Source organism: Lissotriton helveticus, chromosome 11, assembly GCF_964261635.1.
Source record: "Lissotriton helveticus chromosome 11, aLisHel1.1, whole genome shotgun sequence".
Classification (NCBI taxonomy): domain Eukaryota; kingdom Metazoa; phylum Chordata; class Amphibia; order Caudata; family Salamandridae; genus Lissotriton; species Lissotriton helveticus.
Window position 1 is genome coordinate 123804026 of NC_136072.1, and position 26296 is coordinate 123830321.

At 44.7% G+C, this 26296-nt stretch overlaps 1 protein-coding gene across 1 annotated transcript in view; it reads right to left on the bottom strand.

Moving 5' to 3' along the window:
- LAMP3 (lysosomal associated membrane protein 3) overlaps window positions 1-25537 on the bottom strand; it is a 118925-nt gene extending 93388 nt beyond the window's left edge. The window contains exon 1 of the mRNA XM_078666046.1: window positions 25275-25537. Within this exon, the coding sequence (XP_078522172.1) occupies window positions 25275-25317 (43 nt within the window). The 5' untranslated portion in view covers window positions 25318-25537. The remainder of the gene's footprint in view (window positions 1-25274) is intronic.
- Between the last annotated feature and the right edge of the window lie 759 nt (window positions 25538-26296).

The following is a 26296-nucleotide window of genomic DNA, read 5'->3' on the forward strand; positions in this document are numbered from 1 at the left end:
ATTGATATAATTAACTTGTGGTGACCCAACCGCCATCCCATTATGTTGACCCGGGGCATAACAGTGGCCCCATCAAAATTGGGAGCATTAGATTGTAAGAAACATCAAGATTGGAGAACAGCATTATAGGTGGCACTGAGTCACCTGGTAACCTTACCCCTAAGAAGAGCATCCACGCAGCCACGCTAAACCACCCCTGGCGACAGGCACTTCTGACCATCTTATTCTGGTTAAAGGCTTTAAGAGTTCTGGGGCTGGATAGAAAAACGTTTGTATTCACTTTTTTTCTGCAATGTTTATACTTAGTATTTTATTTTTATATTTTTGTGTATGTTTTTGAAGATACAAATTACAAGAATACTTAAAAAAATATTTCGCGAAGGCCCTACTGGCTCTAATCAATTGATACATTTTTGGGAATATTTTTCCCCTTTTGTTCTTCTTACCAGTCTCAGAATCTGAAAACACTGTACCTGGGCGCAAATGGATGAATGAATAAATGGACGAAGGAATGGGACCATTTGTAAAGCGCAACAGGTTTCCCAAGGAGAGTCCTTGGGGCTGAAAGGCGTGCTGAAAACCCAATGAAAATGGAGCTCCAGGTTGCAGCTTCAATGCAGCGTAAAATGCCCCGCGTTCAATGCTCACACCTAATCTGTCGTTTCAGTTCCTCCTCTCATCTTCATGACGGTGAAACCAGTTGGACTCTTGTTGTGTTTTTTCTCCAAGGGGAAAACACAGCTCGTAGTTGTTTCAGACTGAAAGTTGGGGGCATGGCTATCAACAGTGCAGCAGGTGCAGTGGTACCGGGGCACAGGGACAAGAGGGGCCCACTGCAATCCAATAAGTAGTATTTATCACAACAATCCAGGGGATAGGGAGCCCAGTTTCCCTTTTTTGCTACGTAGAACATGAAAGTTGTGTAATGTTGTAAATTGTAATTATTCCGTTAATAAATGTTCTGTTTTTGTGATCACCCTTCACCAAATTAACCTTCATCCTTGTTCATGTAGTGTAAAGTTCTATGTCTAGCACCGCCGGCTTTATTAAAATGGCCACCAAAAAAAAAAACCAAGGCTAAGTCAAAAAACTATGTCAGTTTCAGAATGCACTACATTTGTTAGGATGAAGGCATTCGCGTATATGGCTAATCTCTTTACTAAATACACTAGCAGCCCGTCCCGACCTTGTCCAGGAGCAATCAGGCTTCAGGGCCCCCTTCCGCCCCGGCCCCCGCCCGCCCCGACATTGTACGTGGATCCCCCGGAGTAGCAGCCCGTCCAGACCTTGGCTTCAGGGCCCCCGCCCGCCCCGACATTGCCCGTGGGTCCCCCGGAGCCTTACCTCATCCGCCGCACCTCCCCGCGCTCCTGAGTTCACTGGTCCGCCGCTCCTCGCCGCTCCTCCCCGCCTGTCCGCCGCTCCTCTCCGCTCCTCCCAGCCTGTCCGCAGCTCCTCACCGCTCCTCCCCGCCTGTCCGCCTCTCCTCCCCGCGCTCCTGATGTCAGCACGCACGTCGCGGCCGGCGCTACTTCCATGGGACTACTTTTTTTTTCTCGTAATTTTTTTTAATAACTTATATTTTTTAAATTTATATAGCCTATGTCCATCTGCACACCCTGACAATTACAACGATGTATCGGGTGTGTGGATTGGCGCTGTGGTTCACGAGTTTACCCGCCTCAAAGGTTCAAAGTTCTTCCTTTATAATAGTAGTATAGATTGGATAGTGTTAATAATACATTTTGGAATGATAAATAAATGAATAAGTCCATGGACTGAACTACTGGTTAGTTGCACAGGATGGAGATTTTTTCACTGCCACAGAAGGCAGGAGCCAACAGGGATCTGCTCCCTGTCTTTTCAAGATGAGCCTAGTTTTTCGTAAGCCTAATCTTCGAAAATATAAGTCTCTGCCCCACCCCCCCTCCGCCCAAAGTCAATGTCTGTGCTTAAAAAGTAAGTTTAGTATCCTTGAAAACTTGGAAACCCTACACTTCTCCGTTCCCTTGGAATTCACATCAGTCTATTGCCGTTTTTAAGTAGTGTGGGGCATATTTACAAGTGGAGTTGCGTTGCTCTTGCACCATGCTAGTGGCGCGAGAGCAACACAAGTCCTAAATGAGATTTATGACGCGATGCAAGGCCACTATGTGTGGCCCTGAGTGGCTCTATAAATCTGGAGTGAAACAGAATGCAGCACATATAGAAGAAGCAAAAATGAGGAAAGATGAATCGTTTCTCCTTGTTACACCAGTTTAAGACCAGGTTTTCCACAGTCTTATTTTTGGCACTACTCCATATTTATGCCAGCCTTGTAAATAGGGGACACTGTCAAAAAGCAATGGGTGTTGAAGCAGAAAGCCCACTGTAACACCCATTACTCGCCCCTTTCACACTTAGTGCAGCATAAAAGGGGCACTATTTACAAGGCAGCGCCAGGCCATGTTAAGTGGCGTGAACGCCACCTTGTAAATAAGGCAATGGGGTTATCACCACCATAACGTCAAAAAAGTGACATTCTGGTTCGGATAACCTCTTGTAAATATGCCCCCTGGTCTGTCAGTCATCCCAGAAATAAGGCAACCTAGTAGAAAGATCTGCACTCTGGTATCCCAGCGCTTAAGCAGATCTGAGGGGCGACCCTGCACAAAGGCAGCCCAACTCTACGCTAAAACCAAACTATCAACCTAACCTGAGCCTGTAGTGCCGCTCCATTACATCAATAACTATCATCTATCACACTGCGAAACCAATACCTTCACACAACATATACTTCAAGCTGCCATGGCTTCAACAAGGTCTTTACTAAAATGCCCGAATTGGAAACAGATTAGTACATTTTCTGGAATGAGGTTACAGCAAGTTAGGGTTGTGGGGCAAGCCCTCTCTTATGTCAAAGGGCGTATAAAACCAGCAACAGCAAATTGTACATTTAATTTACTTATAACTCCCTAGTAGATGGTACTACATGTATCTAGGGTCTCTTAAATTAAATGTACAAGTGGGTTTCAGCATTCATTTTGCCACCCACTACAGTAGCACGGTAAAACAAGTCTCCAGGCCTGCACATGCTGCCTATGTGTACATTATTGAACAGACATTTTGACTTGGCAACCTTAAACCAGGCCTAAGCCTTCTTTACATGCATATATGTCACCCCTAAGGTAGGACCTAAATGCCTATTGGGCAGGGTACTTAAAAATGAGGATATGTTTATTTAATGTTTTACATGTTGTGACAGTAAAATAACCTCCAAAGTTGTTTTTCCCAACTTGGCAAGGTTAGCCCTCCCATAAGGGAAAACTTGGTTACATTATAACAATATATGATGTTTAAATTCAGTTTGAGAGCAGCTTAAAAATGTTTCAAGGACCCATTTAAATAGTAATTTAATATCCAATGGTACAGTTGGATTTTCCAATACTATTTTGAAAATAAAGGTTGTTAGAAAGTTGTCAATTGTCTGCCTAAGCCAAATGTGCCTTTCTGCCATTGTCCATGGTTACCTTACTGTTACCCGCTCCCCTGTGGTTTTATGTGTATTGCTCCCAGACAGTGGACAAAAGGCTTGGATGTGTAGAGGTGTTTTTCTTTTTTGAGCAGCATGGGCTGGGGGTTGTGCCATCCTGTTTCTGAGCTTCAAACAATGCCCACCCTGTCAATGGCAACTGTAGCTCACACCTACCCCCCTGCCTCCCTTTGTGAAAAATACACTCCTAAAACGACAAATCATTCTTGGAGTTAAGTTCAAAAGTCTTTTTAGGTCTCGTTCACACGATCTTTTAGTGTCTGTTGTTGAAGATCTATTGTGGGCAATACCAGTACTTACAGCAGGCTTCAGGTAAGCCCAATGTTTACCGTTAATTGGCTTTCTTGTCCATCTAATTTGCTTGTTCGATAGCTTTCCTTCCTTATCTTGTATTTGTCCATCCCCTGAAGCTTAGCTTCTTTGTCATCCTTTTGACTGGACGACTTATATTCTTTCATTGCTTATGTTCCGAAAATGCTTCTCGTTTTCATTCGGCACTCTTTTTCTTGCTCTCTCTACCTCGTATGCTGCTTCCCCATTTAAATACCAGTGCCTTGCCTCTTCATGTTGCTGTGTGTTGCGTTGTCTGCTTCCTGATGCTTAATGCTCCAACCCCACCCAGCAATCTTCCCTGTTGCTCCATTCTCCCTGTTGGTTCCTTTTTTTCTTTCCTTTGTGGAGTACCCGGAAGGTATAGTTCATCATCTTCGAATCCTAAACTCAAACAAAATATCAAAATGGCCACTGTGTCATGACTTATGCACATTCATGCATGTTGACGCATGCACATGCATACATCATCACACTAGCGCTACCGTGGTGTCATAAGCCATGCATGTGAAAGCACGACTAATGCATTCATATGCATCATCATGTTTTTTTGCTGTTTATGTTCAATATCAGCCTTAACTATCTTTTTTTTAATTTTTATTTTGCCAATGCTGAGCAGGACCTCACAATGCTCCACAACCAGTATTTAAAGTACTCTTGTTCAGCAGGCCTAACTGGGTGCCTGTAGATGGCCTGCACTTTATTGTGGTTGGCCTGAGCTTGTGACTTTGTCCTAGTCCGGCGTGACCAAATAGCCACAGTTGGCCCCCCTTTGTGCTTTTTCGCGCTATTTTTATTGAAATGTTTAAACCTGGAGATCTTTGGTTCTACTGATTCGATTTTTATCACTTTGGTCTTGTTTTGTTTATTTTCACGGTGGATTTTCACTTTCTTACTGTTTTAAGTGTTGCACTTACTTTACACACTGCCTTCGAGTTAAGCCTGGCTGCTCTGTGCCAAGCTACCGAGGGTTGAGCACAGATTAATTTAGGGTTTGCTTGTGCCTCACTCTGACAAGGATTGTGGTTCCTGCTTGAGTAGTGAGTAGTGTTTAACCCCCCTCAACCAGTACCCCAAATTCTTACACACTGTATATATTCACTTTCTGTGCACAGCACTGTCACTTATTAAAAAACTTTTTTCTGAATATAAAATTGACGAAGATTAATATATTTCTTTTTAGTGATGGATTGATACATTTAACCAAAGGATACAACACTTTGAGCATTATGTCAGCAGAAAAAATTCAGAAGTAAATAGATTTGTCCTGTTTTACTTTTGGCTCTTCCGCTTCTACCTTTCAGAAACATTGCGCAATTTGTTGAAGGAAAGTTCAATCGGATTATCTTCTTTATCAGTACCATGGATTTATTCCCTACCCAAACCATAAAGAGCAGTTCAAATAATTCCAGGGAAGCCAATGTTCTCTGTTACTTTCCTTTGAAACTCTGGCACTTAAACCAGTTACCTCATCAAAATTAACTTGACCACAGTTTCAGGAGCCAGCCATTAGAGTGGTTGCATGTCCTCGGCTCCACAACCTCTTGACACCTTCCACTCCACAGATAGCAATCATCACATATTGCAACTTGCAGTAGATAGAGCTAGTCAATGCTAACAGTGAAGATCATACAAACTATGCTAGCATGCCAGAAAATTGATCGCATCTAATTCCGCATGATTAGAATCCATAAAGCAACCTATCGGAGGGCAGAGCAGGCCACCCAATCAAGGTGCATGACCATTGGCACTTACAACATGGCAACTCTGCTGGCCATCATTTGCTATGGACATTTTACTTTAGTTAGATTTGTGTTGCTCAAAACAGCTGTTGCGATCAGTTTAATTTAGGAAAACAAGTTTGAGCAGGTTGAGGTGCAGTTGGTACAAGGCAGTCTTATGGTGTTTGTGGCTTAATGCAAAAGTAATTTACGCATAGGCACTCAATAACAGATATTAGTATGAATAAGTCAAGTCTACCATAGGTTGTTTATCAACCTCAAAAGAATGAAAGACTACATTGACCCAGCCGGGATTCCAGATGACTAGACTCTCTGATCACAAGCAGATGTCTACATAAAGTGTCTCAACAGGAGCAGTTTCACTTCCTCTCCAATGCCACATGCAGTCAGTAGCTTCTGCTGTGTGTGTGGTATCGGGGAAAGAGAAGAGGAAATACAGCAGAGGGAAAGATAATTGGAGGGAAGAAAGAATAGGGGTCACAAAGGGACAAAAGGAAGCAACGGTCAAAGAAAGGAGGTTAAAAGAAGGAGCAGATGAGGAGGCGGTGAAGCAAGGAAGGGAAAACAGTGGAAAGGATTGAGGAAGGATAATGTAACTATGAAAGGGGAGGGTTATGGAAGGAGAAGAGGGGCAGTGGAGATAATGTCAAGTGGGGGAGGATACCGTAAGGAGAGGAGTGGTGAAGAAAGGAAACAACTGAAGTAATAGGGCGGCTGGCATCAGGGGATCGGCCCTGGTCTGGCTCTCTTCCTTCCTGAGGGACCGCACTCAGGCCGTCCATCTGGCCGACTTCTCTGCACCCTCCCGCAAGGTTCAATGCGGCGTACCGCAAGGCTCCTCCCTGTCCCCCCTGTTGTTTAATTTGTACATTTTCCCTCTTGTTTTTGCATTACAGCAAATGGAGGTCACGGTGTACAATTACGCCGATGACCTCCAGCTTATTTTTAATTTGTCCTCTTCCCCAGACTCCACTCATAATTTTCAATCTGTTATGATCTTCATCAGGGACTGGATGAATCACAACCACCTGAAGTTAAATCCAGACAAAACCGAACTAGTCCTTACAGGTGGTTGATCCAGTCCCTGGAACCCTTCATTTTGGCCTTCTTCCCTGGGTTCTCCTCCCGTCCCCTCCTCCTCAGTAAAGACTTTAGGGATAAAATTGAATGACCATCTTACCTTGCACTCCCAGATTAGTTCTGTTGTTTCTTCCTGCATTATGATTCTCCGCACTATCCGAAAGATTTCACGTTTTTCTCCCTTTCTGCCCTCAAACTTATTCTTTTAGCCATGGTCATTTCCCGTATCGACTATGGCAACGTTTTATACTCTGGTATCCCTGCTTATGACTTACAGCGACTTCAGCTGGTTCAAAACCAGGCCGCCCGACTCATCTATAACCTCCCTAAATCCCATCACGTCACCCCGTTACTCAAAGCCTTACATTGGCTCCCCATTCGGGAACGTTCCCTCTTTAAGATGGGCTGTATCACCTTTCAAGCCCGGGCAGGGACGGCCCCCATATTTATTAATTCCGAAATCAAGGCCTACCTCCCTTGTAGAGAGTTGCGCTCCACCTCCCAATTCCTTCTCTCTGTTCCTCGATTTAGGAGGAAGAAATTGGGAGGTATGAAATTCTCCACCCTCTCCCCTGTATTCTGGAACACTCTTCCCTTTTCCCTTAGGTCTTCCTCCCACTATTTAGAGTTCCGAAAAGCTCTCAAAACCTTCCTTTTTTCTCATGCCTTTCCACACTAGCGGCCTACTTCCTGTCTTGACCATGGGTCTGCATCCCTAGCGCCAAGAAACCGCTTGGTAGTCGTGCGCTTTATAAATAGTTTAAAATTCAAATTCAAATTCAATAGAGGATTACGAGGCACTGGTAAATGCAGGAATGTAAGTGATGAAACACAAAAAACAGAATAATGCAGAAAGGGTGAAGGAAGACTGTATTTAAGACAGCAGGAAAGAGGGACAGAATGAGCAAAATGAAGAACGAAGGAAGGAAGCAGCCAGAGATAGGGGTACAACTGAAAAGATAGGGCTGGAAAGAAAGATAAAGGAAGGAAGCAATGAAGGAAGGAAGAGGGGAAGGAATGAAAAAGAAGGTAGAGAAGAAATGTGATCTAGGTGGTAGGTAACTAAATGTGGAACCATCCACCTCCTACGCATGACCTTCAAATGGATACCCTCGAACACAGAATTACCGTCACACACGCCCTCGTCACCAGCAGACTCGACTACGGCAACGCAGACTACACTAGAATCAACAAAAATCTCACCCACAAACTTCAAAACACCCAGAACGCCGCAGCCAGACTAGTCCTCAACCTGCCACAACACTGCCACATCACCCAGCACCTGCGCACACTCCACTGGCTCCCCAATGAGGCAAGAATCACCTTCAAGATCCTCACCCACGCACACAAAGCCCTCCACAACTCCGGACCAGCATACCTGAATAGCCGACTCACATTCCACGCACCCCAAAGGACCCTACGATCAGCCCAGCTCTCCTATACCGTGGTCCCACGCACCAGGAAGTCCAGATCTGGAGGCCGCTCTTTCTCCTTCCTCGCGGCCAGAGCCTGGAACGCCCTCCTGCTCCACCTCAGACAGACAACCTCACTCCCCAACTTCACGAGGTACCTCAAAACATGGCTCTTCAATAGACCGCCTCCTTGATGGACTGAACCCTGCGCCTCTCACCCCCCTCCAGCGCCTTGAGACCCTTATGGGTGAGTAGTCGCGCTCAACAAACCCATGATTGATTGATTGATTGAAATGCAGATTCAAAATCCCGCCTCCACATTTAACCAAAATTGTGTGATCCTGTTCTAATCATGTGACTAGTGCTTCAGTTATGCCAAGTTCAGGAGCATTCGCTCACTTATTAAACATCAGATTTGTTTCTATCGCAAAAGAAAAGTTGTAGCGAGAATGAAAATCCTGGCACAGAATTCAGCATTTTGTGTGCTTGAAAAAAACACCCACCCAGAAGAGAGGAACACGGCAGCTTTTGCAAGCAGAGAAGTCCGTTGGTTTGTTTTATCTGAAATACAACACCTGTCCTTACCTGCACTGCTCTGTCTGCACATGCACCATTCACTTCACAGTAATCCGACATCATCTGACCTACCTCCAGGACCAGCCTTTCAGTAAACACTTGTAGCATTTAATCACTTGTTTATTTAAGAATCGTATAAGGTGCACCCTGGCACAAAGGGACAAATAGGCCATGTATATTCGACTCATAAATCGAATACTTTCATGACAATGACAACAAGTCGGTTGCATCAAATTTACCATTGATCTGTTTGTGCAATAAAAATATCCCAAAATACCCCGGGTTCCATTTGAAATTCATTTTAGGGATTTCAGAGTCAATTTCAGAGGTTTAGGGCCACCTACTCTTTTCAGCTGGGTCTCTGAGATGGCTTTTAGTTCCTGGATTATTAAATGCTAATCCTATCGCTGGAAATTGCCCTTCATCGCGCCAAGCCTAACAGTGAAATGGCTCCACTCTTCGGACAACATCTTGGTGCCAAATTAGGCATTTCATTTACCCCTCCTCGACAATATATGGCCAATAGTATTGGGAACCTCCCATAATTCTTCAAGATGTAACTATACAAGCCTATAACTGAAGTTGTGCACACAAAAGGAAGGACGGAAGGGTCTAGGGTCTCGAATGTAGCAGAAAGAAAAATTGATGGAATTAGCAACATATAATCTAGGCATTGCTTCCTTATAGGACTTCCTGTTCGGTCAGAGTAAGGTCACGCCCTTTTGTGATATCCCATTTTAGATCAGTATATTAAGACCCATAGGGTTGTCTGATAGAATATTGAAGCTAAAAATATTGTGTGGACAGAAGATCCGGTCAAAAATATTGAGGATTCATCTATCGAGAAGGTAAGGGCATATAGGCAAGTATATATTTACTATTCTTAACTCCACATCTACGTTCCTTGACGATATATATATATAGGTGCAACAAATGCAAAGCGTGCACGTACGGCACAAACACCACTGAGATAGCATTACCTTTTGGGGACAAGAAATAGAGAAGTACTAAATCTCTCACCTGTAGGAGTGAATATTTCATTTATGTACTAAGATGTACTGCCAAAACTGTATAGTGGCAGCACCATCCTACGTGCACATCAGAGAGTGTTGCAACACATTAGAGCTATCAGGAACCAAGATCAAACGTACCCAGTGGCGAAACACTTTGAATTGAAACACAATAGCAACCTTAAAGAGTTAGAATATTTTGTATTGGATCTGGTGCCTGTGAGACTCCGAGGAGGTAATAGAGAACGACATTTGAGGCAATTAGTATCCAAACACATAACGATTCAACTCTAGGGTGCCTAACGGTCTCAACACTGAGGAGGACCTGTATTTACATCTATAGGGTGAGCCTTAGCTCTGTATCAAGGGACACTACATTTGAATTAGACTTATTTCAGCAGTACTTACATTCGCACCATCCCCAACAAATCCTTGTGATGAAGCTTCATGTTATTTGTGATTTTTATCCTGACGCCGTTGTATTCGTTTTTGCACATGCACTTTAAGTGACTAACTGGCACATGCATCAAGCTAGGATTTTGCGAGTCGTTAATTGCGAATACTAAGGATTCACATTTAAGAACTCGCAAAATCCTATGCATATAGGAATCGCTATAATAATAGCGATTCCTACACATTCCTTATTTGCGACTCGCAATTTGCGACTCGCAAATAAGGAATAGCTTCCCATTCATTCCTATGGCCCTACCGGCCCATAGGAATGAATGGGAAATTGTGCATGCAATTTCAGGGTGCAAGGGTGTCAAAAGGACACCCTGTTGCACCCTTGGAATTGACCTGTGCACATATGTTGCACACACACATGCCCTAAAGGCATGTGTGTGCGCAACATGAAACTTCGAAAAATGCACAAAAGTGCTTTTTTCAAAGTTTCACAAATTACCATGAAGTTCAACTTCATGGTAATTTGCGCACCCTATTAGCGAAATTGCTATTTTTTTTACTTTAATGCATTGCATTTAAGGAATCTCAATTTGGGATTCCTTAAATGCAATCGCAATTTAAGTAATCCCAATTTAGAGATTACTTAAATTGCGATTTTTGCATTTGGGATGATGCATCCCAAATGCAAAAATACCGGTCGCAAAGGAGCAGATTCTGAGAATCTGCCCGTTTGCGACCGGTTTTTCTTTTGATGCATGTGCCTGTATGTTATTGAGACAAATTGATTGTGGCTTTGCACTCTTTTGGCACTAGTACATGGATGCGATTTTTGCACATTTTTTACTATTACATTTCAGCTAAAGTCACATTGGGGGAGGGGAATTGATATAGGCACTTGCCATGATGTATTTTGAAATTTTATGAGATACGTTTATGATACGTTTTAGTCTTTTTAAATCATCTAAATCATCTAAACAATGGCTGTTTCCCCCAACAGAACATATACAGTGTGATTCCATGTGACCACAGGAAATATAGATATAAAAGAGAATGTGATAGTTTTAAGCATAATTGGTTTTATGTGGATAGATTTGTATATTTATATACATTGAGTTTTGCAGTAGGACATAGATGGTTTTAATTATTCATTTTATGTACAATGGCACTATAGTCACTTTATTTATTTGCACTGTATCTTTGTTTGGGCTGCTATATTTAATTATATGCCAGCCTGGACTGTTGTGCAGTATGCCACAAGCCCCAGTTGCAGTGTGCATAATGTCTCGATAAAGCACTGTCACTTTGAATAAGTATGATGTACCAGCGCTTTTAGAGCCTGAGCAAGTAGTAAGGTTGTAAAAAAATTGCAACAACGTGCTGACGTCAGGAGTAGGTTTAAATTAACGCGGCAATGAAAAAATGACAAAGATCGCGGCTGCGATCGAAACGCGTTACCTGTGCAACAAATAAAACCATTTCTACAAGTGACCCTGAACGTCCTGGTGCTTGTTCTGTGTGTGGACAGGCGTGTTGAAGATGTATATATATCTCGTCAAGGTACGTATTTGTGAAGTTAGGTACAGTAAAACTTTGCTTACCCATAGAAAGTCACCTTCAAAACATTTTTGTCCTCGATATTCTTGACACAATATTTTGTCCACTCAATATTTTTAACTCAATATTTTATCCATATACCTGTGAAACTGATGCCAAAACTCCTTCATCAAAAGTTAATTTTAATTGTGACCCCGCATCCAGACTGTAACATACATAAATCTAAAACTCCCATTTGGACGGGTTTGAGCATGTCTATTGTGGGCACCAATCATGATAACTGAGCATATGACCAAGTGTCTTATACTTCAATGTGAGAGTTTTTAGGATTCTTACCAGAGCCAAGAAAATAAGTACCCAGGGGTTGAAACACGTTAGCTGAACTTTCATAATATATAAAATCAATTGAAAGTTTAAAGATGAAGAAGCAAAGAATAGTTTGGTTTTCAATATGCCTTATTAAATATTACTGTCTCAGATTTCATTTTGGATCTGAATTGATGACATCAATAAGTTGGAATAGCAAGTGGACATTTTATCCTAAAACAGGGACCTGAATTTCCTATAGCCGAGGATTTAATGTTTGGGGTCAAGGGCAACAAGTTTTCCTGTGTCTTTTGTCCTCGAGACAAGTAGGACTCTGTCTCTAATTAAGGTAATATTTTTGTCCATATGTTAATGATGTTCAATCTTGTATTTATAGTTCATTAATTGAAAGTCTTTATTATTAGGGTGAGCGCTCTAAGCAAATGTTGTAAGCTCTGACTGCACTACTGACAGTGGTTCCAGTATAAAAATGTGTACAAACGTTTTCAAAGTTTAGCAATATGAAGCTATGTAAAATGCTCCCAGAATGCTCTCTGAGTAGATGCAAATATTAGCAGAATCTTGAAAGCAAGATTGATGATTCTTTGCTTTCAAAATAAAATGTTCATTAAAAAAAAGAAGGCAGGAAAAAAATAATTTGCTAAACTACTGAAAAATGTCAGGTACCATTTATTTGCAGCATCATTTAGTAACATGTGTTGATGAATGCTAGTATTTCCCAAAAATATTCATAATGGAAAATCACTGTAACCAGTTTCAATAAGATTATGGGAAACAACAATAAACAAGCATTGGCCAAGGCAGTAGGTCTAAAATTAGTGGTCAGCTTTTTAGTTTTGTCAATGTGTGACTTGTTTTGACATTGTTTTTGTAAAATCTTATTGGTGTGGGAGCTGCTGGGCCCTCACTATTATAATAAACATTGGCAAAAGCAAAAAAAACATGTTAGTCTCAAAAAGCACACACTGCCACATTAGGTATTGGCACTGAACAAAACTACTTTGTGTGCTGATATGCTCCTTGTGAAAGAGCAGAATGCTGTCACTCACAGGGAAGCCAGCCGACAGAGAGAGAGAGACATAATTTCAATAAATGCAAAAGGTAATGGTCAACGCCAGACCAAATTAGGGCCCCCAATATTTTTAACTCAATATTTTATCCATATACCTGTGAAACTGATGCCAAAACTCCTTCATCAAAAGTTAATTTTAATTGTGACCCCGCATCCAGACTGTAACATACATAAATCTAAAACTCCCATTTGGACGGGTTTGATGGGTTTGAGCATGTCTATTGTGGGCACCAAGGGCGTTCAGGGCACGGCCTTGGGATGGATTTCATCCTTCTTGTCCAACCGGACCCAGGCAGTTTTTACATCCCCATTCATTTCAGAAAGTCGTCCGCTTCGGTGGGGAGTCCCTCAGGGCTCCTCGCTGAGTCCTCTTTTATTTAATGTCTATTTTCCCCCACTTTTCGATATCATTGCCCAAACTGATATAAAGGTCACCTCCTACGCTGATGATATCCAGCTTTTGTTTTCATTTAATAACATTTCCTCCTCAACATTCGATCCTTTAAAAAACTGCCTCCGCTCAATTGCCCAATGGATGGACAATAATTTCCTAAGGCTGAATGCTGGGATCACGGAGGTTCTCTTTTTTCACCAGCCATCTCCCTTGGATCCTAACATTTGGTGGCCTATCGATTTAAGTGCCCCTCCTCTCCCTAAAGACTCTGTGAGGAATCTTGGAGTGAGATGGGACTCTAACCTAACATTTCAACATCAAGTGCACTCAGTCTCCGCTGCATGCCTAGCTAAGATCAGAATGATAAAAAAGTTCATTCATTTTCTGCCTAGTAACACCAGGAAGACCGTAGTCCAGGCGTTAATTACCTCGCACCTGGACTACGCTAACGGCCTTTATTCTGGTCTATCTGTAGGGTCAGTCATCGCCTCCAGATTGTACAGAATGCGGCAGTGCGATTGGTTACTGGTCTCCCACTACGTGAGCACATTACCCCCCACCACCGTGCACTTCACTGGTTGCCATTGCATAAAAGGGCTGAATTTAAAGCCTTGGTATTAGCACACCGGGCTATGCAAGGCAAAGGCTCTGCCTATCTGTCCTCTTGCTTAATCCCCTATAATAATTTTAGGACTTTGCGCTCCTCATCTAAAAACCTTCTCACTGTTCCTAGATTCAGGAAAACTCGCTCCGGTGGTAAAACTTTTCCAGTGCTGACTGCGGCCCTCTGGAACAAACTTCCGAATGCCATCCGGCTGATTAAAGAGGAACAACCTTTTCGGAGAGCACTTAAAACACACCTTTTCTGTTGATCGTCTCCCGCCTCAAACAACCATCTTAGGCTGTATTTAGTTTACAGGAGCGCCGGGACACCCCATTGGGGTAGCTGTGCGCGATATCAAGACACACTAAATAAATAAATAAATAAAAGAAAGTCTCAAAAGTGCACCCATGTTATATGTCCTTGCAGTAAGTGCAAGTTTACGGCTTTCGTGAATTCCCAAGAATTTACAGAAGCGGGACAAGAAATAGTACTCCTAGAAAATATCTGTGAACTGCATTTTAACATGAGCAAATGTGCAAGTGTAGATTTGCTCATGCAAAAAATGTGAGTGTTTGCAAGTTCACTTTCCCTCCAACCACTTTTTTCCCAACTCTGGAAGAAGGTTTATTACGTCTGCCATTGTCAGTAAATTTCCAACATTTCTCAGTATGGGAAAAGAATAGAGAAGAGTTGTTCAAAACCCTTATAACATGCTAGTTAGTAGGTTTGCATGGACTCAAAAGGGCATTCTAATCCTGGAACTATTGCTTACCAGTACCTTCACCCCCGTATGTAGATCTGAGGAAACGTGGCAACATAAGGGGATTGCAAGTATTCAAACAGTACTATGGTATGAGCCCTGGCATAATCCAAGAGGCTATATCAGAGCTCTTATATAATGAGACTGCTGCCATAATTTGTCGCTGCACTACATGGCACCAAAGGGACAAGTGAATTTTGTTACAGGACAAGTAGATTTATGAAGCAACCTGCCCCATGGACAAGTAGATATTTTATTAAATTCCACACCCCTGCTAAAAGATGATGAGTTGGCCACTTCCTTTATCTTGCAAAAGTGGAGAACGATCCCTACAATGCTGCTTTACAAATGTTTGATGGTGATATCCCTTTGGCTTCTGCTCAAGAGGTCACTCTTCTAGTTGGACGTCCTAGAACCGTTTCAGATAAATCAGATAGAGTCCTAAATGACAGCTCATATGTTGACTTGATCTAGTGGCCCAGGGTTGAAAAGATAGGTTTCTTTCCTAACAAGGTAGCCAAAATGAGCAAACTGTCACACTGACAGGAACCAAGACGAGGCATACTTGGTATTTGGCAACCCCCCCATAGGGCTCCTAAGAAATACTTTAGGACTATGTACTTACGCTATTTTTAACCCATTCGATGCTGATGACAAAGCCAGCTTGTCATGGGCGTTACCTGCGCTACGCGGATGACGAGCTGGCTTTGTCACAAACCGCGCATTTTTGAAATTCCAGTGCACAGCGGGAAAACGCAGTAGCGGTTAAATTAAGCACCTACTGTGAAGGGGTCTGTGAGGGCATGTATTTAACGCCTTAACTGCTGCGGTTTTTGCGCCGCGGTGCGGGCGTTCTAAAGGGTGGGCGGGGCTGCGTCGGCCGTTGGCCGACGGCAGCACTCAGGAGGGAGCGGGAGCACGGAAGGGGTTAATATTTGATTTGTATTAGTCTATATAGAGATTCTGAGACAAGCACTGCCCTTAGTCAATAAAATATTTTACAAAAGGTCAGTGGAAAACACAGTGGTAAAAGCGGTAAGGTTCAGATATTTTACTTAATATGAGAGATAAAGAAAGGAATCAAAAAATACACAGTTTAAAAGATGGTCTGGGCGTAAGGCTATGAAAAAATTGTTAGAACAGATACGTAATAGGATTACAAAATGTTGGTAAATTTAGAGAGAAGATCTAAAAACTTGACCAAACAGTAGAAAAGTGAAGTTCCATGAATTACAATTTATAGAAAGAATACCCAAACAAAGGGGAGCTAGAGGAACAAACAAAATCTTATGTCAGAAGTATGGGAACTAGTAGACTTTAGAAAAACTGCAAATATAAATGAAGTTCCCGTATTGCGATTGTACTGATTTTTACATTTAAATCTGTGCAAACAACCTATTTCCTCGTCTGCTTTTATTTTTGTAAAGCAGATATTTTTTATTGGCTCCCCATGATATCAATCATGATGCTAGGACAGCAGCTGGTCAGATTCACATTATGGGGAGTTAAAAGGAGGAGATATATCCTAATGACGCGTAAATAGCTGCACTTGCTCTTGTTCAACATTGTAAATGTAGCCAGGTGAGTGTATTGTTAGACTATTTTAGGCTAATTATACCAAGCTACAGGGAACCAACACTGCAAAATTAATCTGAAGAAACTTTAGCTTCAATAGAACGTAAATTAAAATTAAAAAATGCAGCTTAAATAAGCGGGCTTCAATATACAGATATGTAAAAAATAAATGCCATTAAACTGAGGTCCTAAACTTAAACATGTGTAAATCCATGGATTAATTTATAAGTAAAGCATAGAAATCGAAAACTGGAGTTGTGGTTGGGGGTGAGGGGGCAGAGAAGAGTTATAAGAAGGGTCACTGGAATTATGCAATAATGGGTAAACACATTATGTGACATGGTTGACAAAATTATGTGGCAAAAAAAGCCAACTTGTACAGTATAAAGTGCCACATTCTTTGTCTGTAATATTTGGCTATTTTGACATTGTATACACAATAATAAAGCCAGGGATAAATTTCACCTCGGTAAAACCAGGTTACGCCCTGAATACAGCTATCAGCAGCTAAAAGGTGACTAGTCAACGAATGCAAAGTGCCTACTGCTATGTGGCATCACATGACGTTTGATCCGCTGGCTCTAGAAGCAATATTTCATAGGATCTTTTGAAGTGCCATTAAAACATATGGCTTTAAAGACTATATATCTGAAAAAATGCATTTAACAAGCATTGTTTGATCACACTTTTGTTTTTTTAAACTGTCTGTAGGCGAGACCTAAAAAAAATAATAATCTTGCAAACTATTTCCTCTTACCATCAGATCCATCAGGAAAGGGTCAGCCGAGTTCCTGTGCTTGCTGCTTGCTCCTTGCCACATTGTGGAACCTTCCATGCCAAATACTGATTTAAAGGTGCAATAAAGTCAGGGAGCAAGCCCAGCTGTAAACTAGTGCTTACCATCATGTACAAAAAAAAAAAGAAAAAATGGTAGACACACTTTTCACCTGCGTCTTATACTCTCAGTATTTTCAAATGACTTGTGGATCGCTTATCCTATAGTCACTATATATTAACTAAAACATGCAAGCCGAAGCCTGCAGGGTTCCCAGAAGGCCAGATAGGCGTTTCCATGCTGGACCGGAGCCCTTAACCTGGTTTGAAAGCCCAGCGCCCCCTCCTGGTGCCTTTATCACTTGTCTCAGCTGCCAGAGGTTAACTGCGGCAGGCAGCCCTGCCAAGTACCACACATCAGGAGTCAGACTAACGCATTTTAGTGCTGGTGTCCGCATCACCGCACTAACATTCTTAGTTACACATATTAAGCTAGCTCCCAGCAGCCTGGCTAGACACTACAGGCAGCTGACTGTTACAATAATATGCAAAGCAGCTGTCAGCACTCTTGTTGGGCGCTGCTACTCAACAAAATTAGAAGCTGTGGCCCACATCGAGGAGGGGTGACTTCTAGTTAGGTGACGACCTGGGTCAGGTGACGACTTGTGCTTTCATTTAAACTGTGGCCTCAAGGTGACACTCGCGCATTGTGGATCCAGTTTCACACATTTTAAAAACACATAAACAGGCTCGGTCCAATCCAAGCCTCAGGGGGACAGCGTCTCTTGTCAGAGACCTGTTCCAACCAAGTTGCTTGGGCAACAGCACACAAAAAAAAAACACATTGACAAAGACAATAGGTTTCACCTATACAAGAGTGATTGGCTTTGGCAATGCATTTTTGCCATGTTGTACACCAGGGTCGCTGCGTTCAGCATGGCTAAAAGTTAGTGGTGTGGAGAGTCCTAGAGTGAAGTGGGGGGGAGACTGTTAAAGACTGGGCTTGTTGGAGTAGAGTGGAGTAGGGGGGGTAGAGTGTTGCAGAGTTGAGTAGAGCTGAGTGGTTCTGTGGCAGAGTGTCATAGAGTGCAGTGTCCCAGAGTGGAGTGGCAGAGTGGAGTGGGGAGGAACAGGGTGGAGTGGGTTGAGATAGTGCGATGGATTGGGTTTAAGTACATTGGGTGGATTGGATTGTGGTAAAGTGGGTTAGATTGAGTGGGGTGGATTGGGTTTGAATGGGGTGGATTTAAACTGGGTGAGGAGGTGGATTGGAGTGGGGTGGATTAGATTAGGGTGGGGTGGATTGGATTGGGGTGAATTGGATTAGAGTAGGGTGGTTTGGAGTGGGGTGGAGTAACGGGGTTGGATTGGACTGGACCGGAGTAGGTGGATTGAATTGGAGTGGGTTGGATTGGATTGGGGTGGATTGGAGTAGGGTGTATTGGACTGGAGTGGGGTGGGGTGGATTGAAATGAAGTGAGGTGGATTGGACTTGAGTGGTGAGGTGGACTGCAGTTCTGGGGTTAGATTGGATTGGGCTAGAGTGGGTGGATTGGAGTAGAGTGGGGGATGGGACTACAGTGGAGTGGGTTGGATTGGAGTGAGAGGGACTGGATGGAGTGGATTAGATTGGAGAGGGGAGGATTGGATTGGGGTGGGGTGTCCTGGAGTGGGGTGGATTGGAGTGAAGTGGGGTGATGTGGAGTGGGTAGATGAGACTGGAGTGGGGTGGATGGAATTGGAGTGGGGTGGATTGCATTGGCATGTGGTGGATTGGAGTCAGGTGGATTGGATTGAGTGGGGTGGATTGGGTTGGGGTAGATTGGCTTGAGGTGGATTGAATTAGGGTAGGGTGAACTGGATTGGGATGGGGTGTGATTGGATTGAAGTGGATTTGATTGGGATGGGGGTGTGTTAATATTGATGTTGATGTACGCAACGATACATGTGTGCATGAAAACGAAATCATTTACTGTTGTCCAAATCACCCTTATGAACTCCCCATCAACACTGAGTCAGAACTATGTGGTCAGGCAGGCCCTGCGACTTAAGCCTGAGGCAACTGATTGACAGATCACAGTTGGGGTGACATGTAGCCAGCAGTACAAACACATGAACAGGAAAAATCCAGAATAATCCCACAGATAGTCAGCGGCACCACAATGGTCCGAGGAGATTGGCCCCAATAAAGAACACATGGACGGAGGGTCACGTGTTCCCAAAATATCATAAAATTAGATGACGCATGAAGTTAGGAACAGTCAGTCAATCTGGACACAGCACTCACAGCACATGCAGTGATCACGCACTCCTAATGCAGGACATAGCGACAATTTCCCCACTGACCCTCATTGTATCCACGCATGGTTGAGACCCACCTGCTTTTGTTATCAGGTGGGAGTAATTTATGACTCAATGACTAAGCCCACATTCCTCTTCCTAAAAAGGATCTAGAAATTGTTTTATGATGCTCCAGGAAAGGTATATAATGGTGTTCAAATTGATTGTACTTGAGTGAGTCTTCAGATCTATTTCTGTATGTTGTACTCTCAGCCGCAGTATTTAATTAAACCAACGGTTCCTATTTTGCCAAACGCCTCTTGGAGTTAGGTACATTATTTTGGACTGGAGTGGAGCTGATTAGAAAGGGTCAGAATGTTTTGTTTTGGAGTGGGCAGATTGTTTTCGATTGGAGTGGGGCAGATTGTTTTAGATTGGAGTGGGTGGAATGTTTTGGATTGGAGTGGGGCAGATTGTTTTGAATTGGAGTGAGGCAGACGGTTTTGTATTGAGTGGGGCAGATTGGTGTGAGGCGGATTGCACTGGGCAGATTTTTTGGGACTGCAGTGTGGTGGATTGCAGTGGGGTGGACTGGGGATGGAGTGGGTTGGATTGGATTGGGGTGAGGTGGATTGAGTTGGAGTGGGGTAGTTTGGATTAGACTGGATTGGATTTGTGTGGGGTGGATTGGATTGGAGTGGGGTGAATTAGGATGGAATGGTTGGATTGGAGTGAGGTGGTTTGGAGTGGGGCAAATTGGAGTCGGGCAGATTGTTTTTGAATGGAGTGGGGCAGATTGTTTTGCATTGGAGTGGGATGGACTGGAGTGAGGCGATTGTTTTGCATTGGAGTGGCGAAGGTTGGAGTGGACGGATTGGAGTGGGCAGATTGGAGTGGGTGGATTAGAGTGGGGCAGACTGTTTTGGATAGGAGTGGAATGGATTAGAGTGAGGCAGATTGTTTTGGATTGGATTGGGGCAGATTATTTTGGATTGCAGTGGGACAGATTGGAGTGGTGTTGATTGGAGTTGGAAGACTGGAGTGGGGCCGATTTTTTTTAAATTGGGAAGATTGCAGCCGGGCAGATACGAGTGGGGCAGAGTGTTTGGATTGGAATGAGACCGATTTGAGTGGGGTGGACTGCTTGGGGTGGACTGAGTGGGGCAGATTGGAGTAGGGCAGATTGTTTGAAATTATAGTGGGGTGGATTGTGGTGGATTGGGAGGGAATACGGTGGATTGGATTTTGATAAGGTGGATTGTAGTGAGGTAGTTTGGTCTGGGCTGGATTGAGGTGGATTGGAGTGGGTGGATTGAAGTGGGGTGAAATGTAGTGGATTAGAGTGTGGCAGATTGTTTTGGATTGGGGTGGGGCTGATTAGAGTGAGGCAGATTGTTTTGGATTGGAGTGGGGCAGATTTGACTGGATTGGAGTTGGACAGATTGTTTTGGATTGGAGTGGGGCAGATTGTTTTGGATTTGAGTGGGGCTGATTAGAGTGGTGCAGATTGTTTTAGATTTGAGAGGGGCTGATTAGGGTGGTGCAGATTGTTTTGGATTGGAGTGGGGTAGATTGTTTTGGATTGGAGTGGGGCAGATTATTTTGCATTGGATAGAAGCAGATCAGAGTGGGTGCATTGTTTTGGATTGGAGTAGGGCGATTTGCTTTGAACTGAGTGGGGCAGATTGATGTGGATCAGAGTGGGGTGGATTGTGGTAGATTTAATTGGAGTGAGGTGGATTGAGGAGGGAGTGGGGTGGATTGGGGGGGAGGTGGATTGGAGTGGGGTAGTTTGGTCTGGGCTGGATTGTAGTGGATTGGATTGATGTGGGGTGGATTGTGGTGAATTGGAGTGGGAAGAATCAGAATGAGTGGGTGGACTGGAGTGAGGTGTATTGAGGATGGAGTGGGGTGGATTGGTTGGGGTGGGGAGGTGGATTGGAGTGGGGTAGTTTGGTCTGGGCTGGATTGTAGTGGATTGGATTGGTGTGGGGTGGATTGTGGTGAATTGGAGTGGGAAGAATCAGAATGAGTGGGTGGACTGGATTGGAGTGGGGCAAATTGGAGTGTGCCAGATTGGAGTGGGGTAGATTAGAGTGGGGCAGATTGTAGTGGGACGGGTTGGAGTGTGGCAGATCGTTTTGGATTGGAGTGGGGCAGATTGTTTTAAATTAGAGTTGAGCAGATTGGAGTTGAAAGATTGATTTGGATTGGAGTGTGATACACTGGAGTGCAGCAGATTAGAGTGGGGCAGACTGTACTGGAGTGGGACGGATTGGAGTGGGGTGGATTGGAGTAGAGCAGATTGGATTTGGGGAATTTGCTTTGGATTGGAGTGGGGTAGATTAGAGTTGGGCGCACTGGAGTGGGCAGATTTAATTTGATTGGACTGGGACATATAGGAGTTGGGCGGATTAGAGTGGGGCAGTTTGTTTTGAATTGGAGTGGGGCAGGTTGGACTGCTGCAGATTGGACTGGGGCAGATTGTAATGGACAGATTGTTCTGGATTGGGGTGGGGCAGATCGGAGTGTGCAGATTGTTTTGGATTGGAGTGAGGTGGATTGGATTGAGTGGGGTGCATTGGATTAGTGTGGGGGTGGATTGGATTGGTATGGGGTGGATTGGAGTGGGGTGGATTGGGGTGAGGTGGACTGGAGTGTGGCGAATTTGAGTGGGGCTGATTGGGGCGGGGTAGATTGTTTTGGATTGGAGCAGGCAGATTGTTTTAGATTTGAGTGGGGCAGATTGGAGTGGGGTGAGTTGGGAGGACTGGAGTGTGGTGGATTGGGGTGAGTGGATTGAAATGGGGTGGATTGGATTGTTCTTGGGTGGATTGGTATGGGGTGAGGTGGTGCGGATTGGAGAGGGGCAGATAGGAGTGGGGGTGGTTTGGGGTGTACTGCATGATTACGTGTTAAAGCATCATTTAAGAAATTACACAGAAGAAAGAAACAATATTATTTTGTAATAAAATAATCCTCATCTTTTAAGTACAGGCAGGTTCCAAGCCATTTTTGTTAACAGCGTCTCCTTGACCCTAAAAAAGAGAGCGCTGCTGATTGCCACCTCCCTGATTGCCGCTGAATTGAAACTAGTCCCCAGGCTCCTGAGTGGGAGCGGCAGCAGTCTGGTGAGTTTCCAAAGTAATCTGCCAGAGTTTTCTCACTATATAGTTCAAAGACTCTTGGTTTTGCAAATTTATGTTATTCATAAAGAGGTAAAATATCATTAAGTGACACTGTACCTTCTTCAGCAGCCTGAAGACGTGATCATTGTTCTTTGCCGCATTGAGGTGGTGTTTTGCTTTTGAACATGACAACGCTTAAAATGTAAACGGACTAGATCATAGTGGTTTTCCAGATAAAAATAATGTTTTTACAGGACCTGCATTTTTCAAAACTAAACAGAACAGTTTGCAATATCTGAAATTCTGTTTGTGTGTGCATGTGTTTGTGTTCTCATGCACAGGGGGGCATGATGGAAAAGTGGCAAGCCATGCCAAAATGATATAGCTGGCCCAACCAGGACCAGCCTACATCAACCGATCCCACCACCTTACCAGACAACTACGCTCCGCCTCCCTCTCACTCGCCCACACTCAATCAATCAATCAATGCATTTGTATAGCGCACTACTCACCCGGAGGGTCTCAAGGCGCTGGGGGGAGGGGGTCCGCTACTGCTCGAACAGCCAGGTCTTGAGCTGCTTCCTGAAGGCGAGGTGGTCCTGGGTCAGGCGGAGGTGGGTCGGAAGGGAGTTCCAAGTCTTGGCGGCCAGGTAGGAGAAGGACCTTCCTCCTGTGGAGGCTCTTCGGATACGGGGACGGCGGCGAGGGCGTGGCTGGTCGATCGAAGCTGGCGTTTGGGAGCGTAGAAGTTGAGGCGGCTGTTGAGGTATCCTGGTCCTTGGTTGTGTAGGGCTTTGTGTGCGTGGGTGAGGAGCCGGAAGGTGATTCTCTTGTTGACCGGGAGCCAGTGCAGGTCTCTCAGGTGTCCGGAGATGTGGCTGCTGCGGGGGATGTCCAGGATGAGTCGTGCTGAGGTGTTCTGGATCCGCTGGAGTCTCTTCTGGAGTTTGGCGGTGGTTCCGGCGTAGAGGGAGTTGCCGTAGTCCAGACGGCTGGTGACGAGGGCCTGGGTGACCGTCTTCCTGGTCTCGGTGGGGATCCATCGGAAGATCTTGCGTAGCATGCGCAGGATGTTGAAGCACGACGAGGAGACGCCGTTGACTTGTCTGGTCATGGAGAGGGAGGAGTCCAGGATGAAGCCCAGGTTGCGTGCGTGGTCAGTTGGTTTGGGTGCGCTGCCCAGGGCGGGGGGCCACCAGGAGTCGTCCCTGGCGCATCCACCATAGCATCCACCACCATCCACCATAGCAACAGAGAAGGACACTCCTTCTACCTCGCAGCAAAACCCCCGGAAGGACCTCCCTGTGCTGCAATGGACCTTACACCGCTGGAATTCCGGACAGCACTCAAGAACTGGCTGTTCGACTGAGTCACCTGAGCCATCATGACCCTCAAGCAGGGCCAGACTGGGAACCACAACCGGCCCTGACAAAGTGCTCGGCCGCCCTCCCCCCCCTCCACCCTCCCCGCTCGGGGGAGGGGGTTGGAGGTACCGCCCAGCTCTTTGTTGGGGCCAGTTTTCGGCCGATTTTGATACAGGGACGATTTTGCAGCTATGCTGCAAAAATGGCCCTGTAACAAAAACGGCCCCCAGGGGCCCAGAACTGGCCCCCACCCGTGCGGCGCAGCAGGGGATTGCCCGGTGCCGGCTATGGCCAGTCCGGCCCTGCCCTCAAGCATCTGGATACCCTCTTGGGTGATTAGCTGCGCTATATAAATCCACTTGATTGAAGGACTGATTGATCGACAAGTCATCCTCTCTTTGGACAACTGACATCTTTAGTCTGTTCTTGTTTTACTCAGAAGATCACTCAGCTTTCTAGTCTGTTTTAGGACAATTTCTAAACCATTTTAATATGCAAGGCGAGAGTTTCCCAATATTTATCTCATTTCCTAATCATAACTGCTTTATTCAGTTCACAAAAAGGGTCGCTCAAAGTGTCACACATATGGCCTTAAAATGTCACAGATAAAGGAACCCAATAACTTGAAATGTCACACATAAGCAAACTGAAAACTTGGCAGCTGTGAGCAGGCAAGGGGAGGCTTCAAGAGAAAGAGAGGGAAGGGGGAGAGAGAAGGCCATAGGAGAGGGAGAAGAGTAGAGAAGGAGAGAGAGAGAGAATGAATGGATGGAGAGAGAGAGAATGAATGGATGGAGAGAGAGAGAGAGAATGGATGGAGAGAGAGAGAGAGGGAAGTAGGGGGGAAGAGAGGAGAGGGAGAAGAGAAGAGAAGAGAAGGAGAAAGAGAGAGAATGAATGGATGGAGATAGGGAAGTAGGGGGAGAGAAAGGCCATAGGAGAGAGAGAGAAGGGGAGAGAAGGAGAGAGAGAATTAATAGATGGAGAGGGAGAGAGAGAGAGAGAGAGAGAATTAATGGATGGAGAGAGAGAGAGAGAGGTAGTTTGAAGGTCCTTGATATGTCCCTCCCTCTCACAGAGGGCACGGGTCCGTTGCCAAGTGGAAGCACCGAAACTAGCGAAGAGTACAGTAAGTGCAGGAAATGTAGCGATCGGCGCTCCTTCGTGCGTGTCTTTGTGTACAGTTAGATACAAGTTTGTTACTCAGGAAACTAAAATCAAACAATTAATTCGTGCTGCTCAGAAAAACAATCTCCCGTATCGTGAATAATAATAAAACGAACAACACGTATATAATTAAAGATCCACCACACCGATCGTGAACAAAAGGGCTGGATTCAAGGCTCTACACTCACCAGATAAGACCAGAATGAAACTCCACAACGTCGGGCTGCCCATGTCAACGGCTGGGGGGTCTCCTGAGCGTCAGGAAGCGCTAGGCGCGGCTGCTGCTGTCTGAAGGGAGGATATGGAGTGCAGGAAGAAAGTAACTAGTGAGTGGGTGAAGGGAGGGAGGGGGCGCCTCGCTCTGTACAAAGTTTAAACCCGGGCAGTCACGTGCAGAGAGGGGAGGGATCCTAACTTTCTGCTTCTCGTGCAGAGAGCGAGAAATGAAACTGAATGCGAGGATTGAGCAACCGTCGCCCCCCCCCACCCTGTGCTTGCATTGCCAAATACTGTTGAGAAGTGATGCAGTCAGCGGAAGTAGGGCCATGTGTGCAGTCCAGCGATTGCTGGGTCCGTGATCTAGGTCGTGCTCCTTGGGTTAGCCAGAGAATCCCATCCTGATCTACTCGGAAAATGAACTTCCCTTCTCTTAACAAACCACCCCCGCCGGATACAAATGTCTTGTTCTACGCAATGTGCCCCAGAAACGAGTCGGACGGAAAGAGGATGCGAGAAAACCCCACAACTGTGATTTTGACTTTAGCCGCGCTCACCTCGCCCCTTGCTCAATGAGGGAGGCACCATTTGTAAAGAAAGTCACATTTTCACCCTTCCCACCGGTTACCTGGAAGGTTTCAGATCCATAGCACTTCTTGCCAACATCAACAGCCTCTTGTCTAAAAAATGTGGGTGTAGTCAGGAGTTTAAAAGATTGATCCAAAATGGAAACAAATATGGCCATCCAAGGAATGTCGCCTCTGTGGTCAAGGGGAAGAGTCATTACTACATTTACTATGTATCTGTTCTTCTTTATTGGAAACTCGAAAATCTATCCTCCGGGATGCTCTAAGGAAGGAACAAATAAGAACATGTAGAGTAGCGGTCATTAAATGTCTCGGAGGGTTGTCAATTCCCCTGTCCTGCAGAGCCATAACACTATGGAAAATCGCAGCAAAAGAACTGGCAAAATGCAACTCTGCCAAGCAGCCAA